Source organism: Condylura cristata, unplaced genomic scaffold, assembly GCF_000260355.1.
Source record: "Condylura cristata isolate star-nosed mole 26May11 unplaced genomic scaffold, ConCri1.0 scaffold00015, whole genome shotgun sequence".
NCBI lineage: Eukaryota > Metazoa > Chordata > Mammalia > Eulipotyphla > Talpidae > Condylura > Condylura cristata.
In genome coordinates, this window is record NW_004567116.1 from 32,356,044 (window position 1) to 32,368,024 (window position 11,981).

The 11,981-nt window shown below is 37.2% G+C and overlaps 1 protein-coding gene across 1 annotated transcript in view; it reads right to left on the reverse strand.

Moving 5' to 3' along the window:
- Positions 1 to 8,495, reverse strand: part of CTR9 (CTR9, Paf1/RNA polymerase II complex component) — a 28,831-nt gene extending 20,336 nt beyond the window's left edge. Inside the window, exons 1-6 of the mRNA XM_004683046.2 lie at positions 8,216 to 8,495; positions 7,023 to 7,121; positions 4,876 to 5,115; positions 4,222 to 4,339; positions 3,664 to 3,753; positions 987 to 1,135 (exon numbers count right to left, since the gene is read on the reverse strand). Coding sequence (XP_004683103.1) covers positions 987 to 1,135; positions 3,664 to 3,753; positions 4,222 to 4,339; positions 4,876 to 5,115; positions 7,023 to 7,121; positions 8,216 to 8,260 — 741 coding nt within the window. The 5' untranslated portion in view covers positions 8,261 to 8,495. The remainder of the gene's footprint in view (positions 1 to 986; positions 1,136 to 3,663; positions 3,754 to 4,221; positions 4,340 to 4,875; positions 5,116 to 7,022; positions 7,122 to 8,215) is intronic.
- Positions 8,496 to 11,981: the final 3,486 nt, after the last annotated feature.

Genomic DNA, 11,981 nt, shown 5'->3' on the forward strand with positions numbered 1-11,981 from the left:
GCATTACCCTGATAACAGAAAAAGACTTTGCTGCCTATGGAAGGGAAGTTCCTTTCCCCCTTTTCTCCAATCCCAAGGGATGAATCCTGATTGATCTAAACCTGTCAACATAGTCTAATCCCCTTCTCTTGAGATTTGTCTAAGGTAATGGTTCTCAAGAGGGAGGAAGGGTGACAATTTCATTTTTGGTTCTAGTAACTGGGGAGATGTGCAGGCATTTAGTGGTCAGAGGTCAGGGATGCTGCTAAGAATCTACAGTAAATAGAAATTCCTGATTAACAAATAGTTATATAGTACAAAATGTCAACAGTGCTGAAGCTAAGAAACCCTGCAGTCCTGTCTAGACAATATACACTTGGGGGGCTTCCTCCTCAGCACAGGATTGAACTTTTCTAAAACAAAGTCATTTATACTTTCTTGCCTCCCTTCCTTTGTAATAATGAGATACTTTGAGATCCAGCAGCTTTCTTGTACTATGAGGTAAGAGACATGAAAAAGAAAGGCTACATGTTAACAGAAAGAAATAAAATCCTGGGTCTGATGATATAGTGGTACCTAGTCCAGACCACAGACAACTGATTTAGTCAACAGTAAAGCCACAGCTGATTTAGTGGACAATAAAACACCCCACTGTAGTGTGTTGTTACTTGAATGGAAAGAATTCTCAACATTTATATTCATAGTCTACAATTTGAAACCATGAAATCCAAAAACCTCTTAAAAAACCAAGTTTTGGCAATCTTGGAGAAAGTTCATTTGATGGTAAAACTTTACCTGAACTGTGAAGCTTTCCTATTAGTGGAACTAATCACTTATTTTGTCATAGAAAAATACCCCAGTTATAGGGGTATTATGCAATGCAGTTACCACATTATATCTTTATAATATGAAATCTTGATTTTTAAATTACTCTGGAGTTTCAGGTAAGAGACCACAGGACTTACAAATTAGTAATCAGAAGCTAGATAATTTTTTCACTGTCATACCTCTTTATTGTTGAGTTCTAGAACAGCCAGTCCAACCAATGCACCCACACATTTGGAATTGAGTTCCAGAGCTCTGCTAAACGCTAGACGAGCTTTCTCCAGTTTGTTAAGTTTCACAAAGCAATGGCCCATTCCTAATCGGACTTCCGCTAAAAAAAGAAAAAAACGAGTTATCTATCAAATTAGTGAATATTTTAGGGTTCAATTTTTTAAAAAGGTGTAACACTATCTATGGGATGCAAAATCCCTAAGTGAACCTCAATATAACTACACCATAACATCTATCACGAACTTGGCTTCATTGGAGGTTAGATCATACCACTCAAAATCTACTTTTCAAACAGCAACTTTTAAACAAAGAATGAAAAGCTTCATTAAGGCCTGAAGTATGATGACTGACGCAATCATACCACTCAAAATCTACTTTTCAGGGCCCTCCCTGGTGATGCAGCAGGTTAAAGCATTGCACTAAGAAGCTTAAGCCACTTCTGCATGAGTTCAATCCCCGCCTGCTCCGGAGGTGACCACATGGCGAGGCAGACCTCTCCTGGCCCATCCACTGCTCCCCTCAGCAGTGTACTTTGTAGATCTGCCTGTTCTGCTCCCCACTCTGTCCCTGGTGAATCCTCTCACCCTCCGCATCTCTGGCCTGTACCCCAATTCTGTATGAATAAATAAAGAAATCTTTAAAAAAGAAAATCTACTTTTCAAACAGCAACTCTTACACAAAGAATGAAAAGCTTCATTAAGGCCTGAAGTATGATGACTGACTACACACACTTCACTCCCTGCAGAGCTGTTATACCTGCTTCTACATAACCATCTCCAAGGCCATACCAACACACAACCATGCTCCTGTTCAGGGCCAGGCTCTCACTGTCCATTACCTTCTATCCCTTCTTATCTACTCCCTAGACACTAATCCTTCAATCTCTCCCTATTTTTCCAGCATCATCAAACTTTCCCCCATTCTCATCCACATATATTCTCCTATCTTAAACACATTCTTTCTTGATTCCATTTTCCTTTCCAGTTGTTGACCCATTCCCATTCTTCTCTTGATAGCAAAACTCCTTGAAATCCACCTACACTTACTGTCTCTACTTCCCTTCCTTCCATTTTCTCTTAATCCAGCCTCTAATGAGGCTCCTACCACTGCCATTCTAGTAAAACTGCTTTTAGCAAAGTTACTCATGATTTGGAGGCTGCTAACAAATCCAACAATCAATTCTTAGTCCCTATTTTACTTGAATTAGCAACAAAATTTCACATTGTTTGATCTCCCTCCTTTGAAAACATTTTACTCTTGATTGAAAGAACTCTGCATTTACTGGCTTTTCCTGCTTCTCTGGTTGCTCCTTCTCCGGCCCCCTTTGTCGATTCTTCCTCATTTCTCTAATCTCTAAATATCACTGCCTCAATGGCTCCAACCTTGGAGGACCTCTTCTCTATACTCACTCCTGGATGACCTCATGCAGCTTCACGGCTCTATATACCATCTATACATTGCTGACTTCCAGTTTAACAACTTCTGCCCAAAACTCTTTCCTGAACCCCAGCTCTCATGAGGTTACTTACTTACCTCTCCAATTATATGTCTAAATGGCATTTCAAACTTTTCAAGTCTAAAACTAATTCCTCTTTTACTATTTCCCAAGTATAATAAGTTGTAATTCCACTTCCAAGTGCTAATGCAAAGGAGTGACTACGAGTCTCCTTTTGTCTTCACATCTTATCTACTCTATCAGTTCTCCCTTCAAAATATATATGGAATTGGACAACTAGTACTCCCACTATTTATCATTCTAGTGCGAGCCACAATCATCTCAGATTTACATGACTCTACTTGGACTTCCTTACTTCTGCTCTTATCCCCAGGGACCACACTAATCTCAACCCAGAAGCTCAAAGGACCCTTTTAGATATAGGCCAGACCATGTTACTTCTTTGCCCAAAGCCCTCATTTGTCTCTCAGAGAAAAAGGTGAATTCCTTATAAAAATCTCTGCTGCCTCAGGTGGCTAGTCCTTAGTTACAGCTTTGAGCCCTGTTCTTAATATTTCTAGTCCCTGTTCTCTCTCCATTCCAAATACCTGATTTTCTTATTGTTCCTCAGACCTGCCAGGCACATTCTTTCCTCAGGACCTTTGTACTTCCTATTCCTTCTCTGTATCATTTTCTCCCACATATCTGCATTCCTTTTTTTTTTAAGTCTGACCCAATGTTACTGTTTCAATGATGCCTTTCCTCAGTCAACCTTTCTAAGCAACCTCCCAATGTTTTGCAAACACCCTTTCGGCTTTATTTTTCTTCCTAGCCTTTACCCATTATCTTACATCTCTTTTTTACTAGAAAATGAATTTCATGAGAGCAGGAACTTTTATCTCTGGTTCTTCAATGCATTTCCTGAGTCTAGAAGTATCTGGCACATACGTGATGCTCAATACAATTTGCTGAATAACATTTTGTAGAGGTAAATATTACAAGGCAAAGGATTATTAAAATGACTTACTACTGTGCATTTGAATCAAACATAAATATTTTTAAAATATCAACTCTGTTATTTCAACAATCCTACAGTATCTTTCTACAACTAACTTTGTAAGTAACTGCCAAATCCTCAATATGTAATTAAGGCTATATATCGCTTAAACTTCAAAATAAAGTCTTTTTCTTACCTGGACATCCTGGATTAGTACGTAATGCTTTCTTATAATAAGCAAGTGCTCCTCTGTAATCCTTTTTGTTGAATGAAATACAAGCTTTACCTGTAATGATTTTTAAAAGTCAACATGCATCATCTGATTCAAGAATACAAGTCTTACTCATACCCTTTATGCTAACTTACCTAAATCAAATATCTGTAAGAAATACTTGAAAATTTAGAAAATGATTTCAGAGTAAACCTTGTTTTCAGTAAGGATATGAATTTACGCCTATAAATAGAACAATCCTGTCTTTGTGTTAAATATCATAAAATAATAATTAAAATAGTGTAGAATGGTCCAAATAGAAATTGTTTATTGATTCTTTAGAAGTGGATAACAAACAGGTATACATTTTATTTCTATAATTTTAACAGAAATAATAATCATAGACAGATCATTTAGTTCATTTTTAAAAAAGTAAAGCTCTTCTACTTTGTTGTATACCCCAGTTCTAAGGTGTTATTACAAAGATATATTCCAGATATGTGCTAAAAAAGATTCCTAAGAGTACTAACAAATATGACCTACCAAGAAGGGCTGGAATATTATTTGGAGACTGGTTGAGTACAAAATGAAACTGTGCATCCGCCTGATCCATTTTGTCACCTTCAAGTAGGCAGAAGCAGGCTCTTCCCAACAAATGGTTCTGAAAAAGTAATGTACCATATCTTACAATTAACTTTACCAACGATTAAGTACTACTTATGAAATCCATATAGGAAGGAGATGGATAGAGGACATAAACTCCTTTATCAACTAAAATGTTTTTAAATTACAAATAAGCAGTTCTTAATTAAAAATTGAGACTTCATCCTGAACTGCAAGTCTTCTGTGCCAGTAACAATGACAAAACTTTCAAATTCCTTAAAAAAATGTTTGAAATTCTACTGGAGATAATGGAATTACTCAACCCGTGGGTAACTTTTATATGCTAAAATTTACTTACATATTACTTCAACAGTACAAAGATCAAAGAAATTCCAACTTTTAAGAGGAATCCTTTTTTGTCCTTTGACTACATCAGGTTTATTCTAGAAAAATTCTTTTAAAAAAATCTTGTCTATCAAACACATTTTGCTTTCATCTGGTATTTTTTTTTCATTATTTCTTTTCCCCTTCATTCAAATTCATTTCATTCAATTAAAAAAAAAATCTGACTTATTTTACTGACTTACTACTTACCTGATCATACATAATAATTTTGTCAGCCATTGTGTACAATAGGGTTGCCTGTGTAATAAGATCCTTCTTATTGTCCTTATTCTTTTCTTTCCGAGCCTGTTGTACATAATAGGCTGCCAATGTATCCAAGCAAGTCATCTGGTCTTTTTCATGGTCTCTGTAGTCCAAATTGCCATCTATACGCGCTGCTTCCAACAACTTTACAAACTCTTCCGTTTTTCCTTGCTTGTAGTATTCCAGCTACAAAGTAAAGGGTCAAATTAGAATTATTAAAGTATATGTCCATAGAAAAAGTGATACAAAGATGTTCACAGCACCTTTATTTGTAATAGGCAAAAGCTAGATATAACCTAAATATTGACCAGTAAATGAATAGATAAATAAGCTGTGTTATAACTATATAATGACTACTACTCAGCAGTAAAAACGCATCGCTAATACATACTACAACATGGGTAAATCTCGAAATAATTATGCTCGATTGAAGAAAAAAAAAAAGCCAGGTCCAAAGGCCTACTATGTGATTTCATTTACAGAAAACTCTAGAAAATGCAAACTAATATTTAGTAATAAAAGTAGATCAGCGGTTGCTTGGGAACTATGGGAGGGGCAAAGAGCATTTCAGAGGAAAATTTCTTAGCACTCTAAGTGCTAAGTATATTCATTATCTTGATGGTAATGTTGGCTTCGGAGGCACACACCTATGCCAAAACTTCTGAAATGGTATACATCAAATATATGTAGCTTACTACATGAATTATACCTAACAAAATTGTTAAAAATTTATCACTACAAATACTTCTTACCTAAAAAGTTGATTTCAAACTAAATTCTTCAAACAAGCAGAGCCCAAGGGAGAGAGAACAATAATGAGAGATACAAAGACCTAGAAAACTTGGGTCTAGCTTTAATCTATCAAAAATCATCTGTAACCCTGGGCCAGCTGAATAACTTCCCTGCAATAAAAAGAATACCCAGCATTTATTAACCTTCTACTTTGGGCCATTTACTAAGCCAGGAGTTTCATATACATTGTATCTACATACACACCAATATCCTGGAAGTAGTTATTTCCACATATTTCAGATGAGGAAATGGGCTCGGAAGGCAGATAATTAGTCTAAGGTTACACAACTATTTAGCAGCCAATGAGAACTTGAACAAAGGACCTTTTATTCATAAATCCAAACTACAGCTCATAGTGTTTAATCAATTTACTATACCACAGGTTATGTCAAATTTCAATTTTCATGTAAATGCTATTACAGGAGGTATCTGCGCTAGAAAAAAAAATCGAAGTTTCTTTCTTGTTTTAAGAAATGCATGACAAGCATTAATGGTTTGTTCTCCATAGATTAGTAAAACTTAGCAATTCAAATCAGGAATTCTTTGTGTGTCACTGAAAATGATTTTCTAAAAACCCACATGTAAGAAACCCTTAAACTGGAACATCGAACAGACATAAGCACAATTCCAGATCAACTTCTATGGCTCTTTAAGACAACATTAGAAGACTGTCTTCATATAAAAGTGACCTGCAGCATATCTGCTTAAGAATAATGATTATAGTATTTACTATATTATATTACTATAATTATTTATTGCAATGTTACCATAAAAAGGAAAGATCACTATGAAGTTGCTGCAAGTGGAGTGTTTTGGGATTTTAAGTTTTCTGGTGTGATTTTCTTCCCCGAGAACCTCCAGTAACGCTCATGTTATAAAAATTAAGCCTGAGATACACTTCTTCCAAAAAGGTGTTTGTGAGTTAGTCCTGCACCTAATCACCTTATTGGAAAAATTTTATTGTTATGTGAAAAATTGGTGGTGGCACCTGGTTTTCTTTACCTAATAACCTTAAGTCAGCCTTCACTGAGTAATAACTAAATAATCAAATACTCAACGTAGAGTACTACTTAACTTAAATATATTTTGTATTTACCAACGTATACTATCAGTTTTACCGTGAAGGGTACATCATTTAGGAAATCAGCCTTTTTGTTCAATGAATGGTAATGCAACTTCTGTACACATGATACAATTTATTTATCATGCACCAAAATTGACTATCACTGTATCTAAAAACATAAACCATGTATTTTTTTTCAGTCAACCTATAAAAAAATATTTGTTACATGAATACTGACCGCCAAAGCAATCCATATGTGCAGTTGTGTGTGCTCCTGTTTCAGAATACTGATGACCTCATCTCCCTCCGGTAACTGATCGAAGTCAAGTTCAATGACCTAAAACACAAAATGTAGGCTTTAACTCTGTTTCTTTTTTAAATCAACGTTTCTTCTTTGGTGCTTTTCTTGAATACACAGCAATATGGATATGGTTAATCATTTTCAATAGGGATGAAAAAATTGTTGTTAAGCAATGTTTAAGGAGGACATAACAAATGGATTATAAGATAATATTAAAGTAAAACATAAAGAAGCAAACAAATTCCACTGTTTGCCCTCAAATCACTAGAACTATAAATCTCTATAAAAGATTTAGTCATTCAAAAATAACAAAACCAAAGCCTGTTTAACATATAATGTAGGTAAAGTGCAGAAAAGCACCCCATAGACTCAAATGCCACAGGTCTAACAATTTGATAAACACAATCCTGGGAGCAACGCAAAGTTGAATGCCACCCTGCACCTTAATCATGGAAGCAGGATTTGTGTGTTACAGACATTCATCAATGTGGGCACACCAGTAACAGTAAAAACGTCTGGTGACACAACTTTATGAATACTGTTAAAAACCACTGGATTTTATGAGCTATTCAGTAAGACAACATCAATGCTGCAAGCTTTATTCAAACAAACCATAGGCAACCCGTGAATGATACGTCGCGGAGAGGAAAGGGGGTTAATCCTATCAGCACCAGCATCTCGAGGTCAGGTATGGTAGAAGTGCACCATGACAGACTTTCTAAGGGAGAAAAGGTGACATCCTATATTTTCGCACGGAAAGGCAGTCTGAGCAGGAGATAGAGCGCCGTGACACATCAGCGCACACCTCTGAGATCTGTGAGGTGCCAAGCACGCTTACATCCCTGCACCCATGATTTAGTTAGAAACACAGCAAAGTATTGTCAAATATAGATTAGAAGGGAACTTCCAGAACTCCTCAGAGTAGCCCTAAGGTTGAGGGGACTTGCTGTTCCCAGTCTAGGGGGTGTGCATGGGGGCTGGGGAAGGAAGGGATCCGAGCTTTGGCCGCGGTTCGAAATGGGTTCCCGGGGAAGAGGGTGCTCTCGCTTAGAAAACGATGTGGACAGAAAGGGGAGAAGGGAGATCTTGCAAGTAGACGGCGCCCACCCTCCCCCATTACCGACACTTACCTCGTCAGTGTCCCGGAGGGGAATCTCAATGGAGCCCCGCGACATGATGAAACCAGACGGCGAGCAAGCGCTCGCCCCGTCGCTCCGCAGCCGGTATTTCTGGCTTCCGTCTCTTCCCGAGGCTAGCGGCTGCTAGGGACCTGGCCGTGACTGCCGCCCTGCGGCGCCGCCGGAACTCGGGCTTCTCCTTCCCGTCAGCCGCTTAAACAACGAGCAAAGGAGGATTCGACCATTTCCGGCAGCCCCGCCCCCTGCCCCGGAAGCGTTTCCCCGGGAGCGTCGTTGGACTGTGGGTTTCACCTGTGTTGCTGGTGGTTCCCTGACAATGGGTGACGGCTCCTAGCTTTGTTTGGATTTCCGACCCTTCAGTAGACCTCCCCAGTAAACCTCCGACTTCTGCATCTGAACTCCACACTTAGATTGGGCCGGAATAAATACCCGGCAGGTCTAGTGGGCGGGGCAATGAATGAACCGCCGGGCTCACGGCTGGGACTTCCATTCAATTCTGATAGGTCTTTCCTTTGAGCTCTGTTCTGCCTCTGAGCCTTGGTGGGGCGGCCTGGCCAATCTTGTTTGCTTTTTGAAAGTGCTGCAAATAATTTAATCATTTACTCCTCCACTAAATCATTAATTCCTCATCAGCTGTTACGTGGGAGTCGTATTTATGACACCTTTGTGATCAGTTTAAATGCTACAATGGATTCTGTGATCACAGTGGTAATTAACTTTAATAGGGTTTTGTTATTCTTTGAAGCATATAAGGATCTGTCAGATTTGTTATTTATTTTTTACATTGAAGCAATTTATTGGACAGAGTGCAAATCGTGGTGAAAGAACAAGCTACCAAGATCTTTACTTTGTGAATTCTTCTTTCCCTTTTTTTTAGATACTATACATTTCATACATTCAATTTTTCACTTATGCAACTGTATATATCACACTAGAGTCACTGCGAAATGTCTCATTAACATCTACTGCCAACCAGTCGGCCCCCTCTACCTGTTCCCTGCCCCTCCTTCCCTCTGATAAGCAACATTTTTTGCCAGAGTGTATGAAATTTTGTGTTGTCCACTATTTTTCTTTATATTGCATGAGTGAGTGAAACCATGCAGTATTTGTCTTCTGACATTTCTCTTAGCATTCAAGGTCCATTCATGTTATGAATTGACAAGTTTTCCTTTTTTGTGCCCGAGTAATATTTGAGTGTGTTTGTATACCACGCTTTTAATTCACTTATCTATGGTTAGGCACTTGGGTTTCCATACTATCAATTTTGTGAATCATGTTGCATGACAATGCATGTATCTTTAAATTACTGTTTTCAGGTAAATGTCCAGAAGTGGGATCACTGGATCATATGGTACATCTATTTTAGTTTTTTGAGGAAACATATTGTTTTCCATAGAGACTACACCAATTTATATTCCCACCAACATTGCATGTGAATCCTTTTTTCCACATTCTCACCAACACTTAACTCTTTCTTGATTTTTTAATATTAGCCATTCTAAACAGTGTAAGGTGAACTCTCATCATGGTCTTCATTTGCATTTCCCTACCAATAAGGGATGAAGAATATTACTTACCTTTTCATGTATTTGTTGAACATCTGCATGTTGGTATATAGTTGACTATCTGTGTATATGAAACACCTAGATCCTCTGCCCACTTTCTAATAGGATTTATGGTTTGTTTGTTTTGCTTTCAACTATAGGAGTTGTTTATATATCTTGGCTATTAACTAGCCTGACATATGACTTCCAAATACTTTCTACCATTTAATAGGTTGCCTTTTCATTTTAACAATTACTTCTTTCAGAGAATTTTTAGTTTGATGTATTCCATTTGTGTATATTCTCTTTTGTTTCCCTGGCTGTTGGTGACAAACCCACAGATGTCACAAAAGTTGATATCAAAGAGACTGTCAGCTATATTTGCAGATTTGTGATTTGAATACAAGTTTAAAAATCTGTAATCAATGTTTTGATTAAATTTCAATTAGATTAAATGCCTTTTAGTATTTTCACTAAATTATCAACTATGACTGGATTATTTTACAGTTTTATTAAATCAGACAAAAGTTTGATTGGATTTGTAGACTCACTTTTAGCTCCCAAGAATTTCTCAGATGTAACCCCTTCTCTTTGTCACCAAATCCTTTCTTATGATAAACCACTGGCATCACATACCTGCTAGATTATTAGCCTTCTATTTTACCCAATCTTTCATCTATTCTGGCCCTAAGCCCTAATCCCAGCTTCAGCATATTACTCAATTATCTTAAAAAATATATCAATTTTTACAACTGAGATGCAAAAGGCACAAAATAATGTAAAAATAAACTATTATATTAATATAAAAAATTAAACACACACACAAAATAAATACCAATTTAATGTTCAGTCTTTAACTCCACCTCCCTCAAAAATCTTAAGTGGAAACTTTGTAAATGTATGACTTGCTTTATAAGTTGCATAACTATTTCAATATTTGGAGCTATGCTGTCCACTACAAGCACAATGTTATCCATGTATATATTTAAAATTTTTCTACTAGTTGGTTAAAAAGTAAAAAGCAGGGCCTCCCTAGTGTTAAGGGGGTTGAAGTCTCAGTGCTGTCAAGCAAGCTATGGCCAGCCACTGCTGCATCAGCTCACTCCCTGGCCAGATTTCTGACCCCACATGACACAGCAGACCTCTCTTCTCTTGCCTGCTGCTCCCCTCAGCAGTGTATTTCAGTAGATCTCTTCTTCCCACTCCGTCTCCGGTGAATCCAATCACTCGCCTCGCCTCCCCACCCCTGCTTTCCTCCCTGGCCCCACATCTCTGGCCTAGACCTGAGTTCTACATGCATAAATAAATGCATGCATAAATTGTATGCATAAATAAATAAAATAAACCTTGCAAAAAGTAAAAAGCAGATGAAATTAATTTGAGTAATATATTTATTTTGTCCAACATATCATCTCAAGGTAATCAATATAAAAGTTATGATACTTTTCATTTTTATAGTAAGTCTTAGAAACACAGTATGTATTTTATACTTATAACTTCTGTTGCTTAAAGTTAATTGGAAACACTGGGTATATTTAATACTGGATTTATACCTACAGTTTAACATACTTGGATTTTTCCAGACACACTTGAAATCTTTCAGTAACTCATGATCAATTTTTAAAATTTAATTAAAATTAACAAAATTTGAAATCCAACTCTTCAGTTACATTAGCCACATTTCAAGTGCTCACTAGCCACGTATGGTTAGTGTATACTGTATTGGACAGCAGAGTAGAGCATTTCCAGGAAATATTGCCTAAGATATGTTAAGATTTATGAAGTGGGCACTAAACAAAAGTGCACATAGTGGTGAGGGCTACTCTTCCTGACTTTAAAGACCCTAGCAATACATTTAAATTAGTCTTTCAGTTATTGGCAACCAGTGGCATCTTAACTGATAATCCAGAACATTATGTTTTTATATAAAAGGAGAACTGGATATGTAAAAGGAGAACTCGATTTAGCTTTGGAATCAGAGGAAGTGGCATTGATTTTTATTGTTTTTAAAAATTTATTTATGCACACAAGAATTGGGGTGCAGGCCAAAAGTATAGGGGTGAGAGAATTCACCAGAGACAAGAGTAGGGAACAGAACAGGCAGGTGTACTGAAACACACTGCTGAGCGGACCAGGGGGCAGGTCAGAAGCGGTCCTTAATATTCTCACAAACTTTGGCAAATATTTTTCAAAATATTTTCCTAAATGCTCTT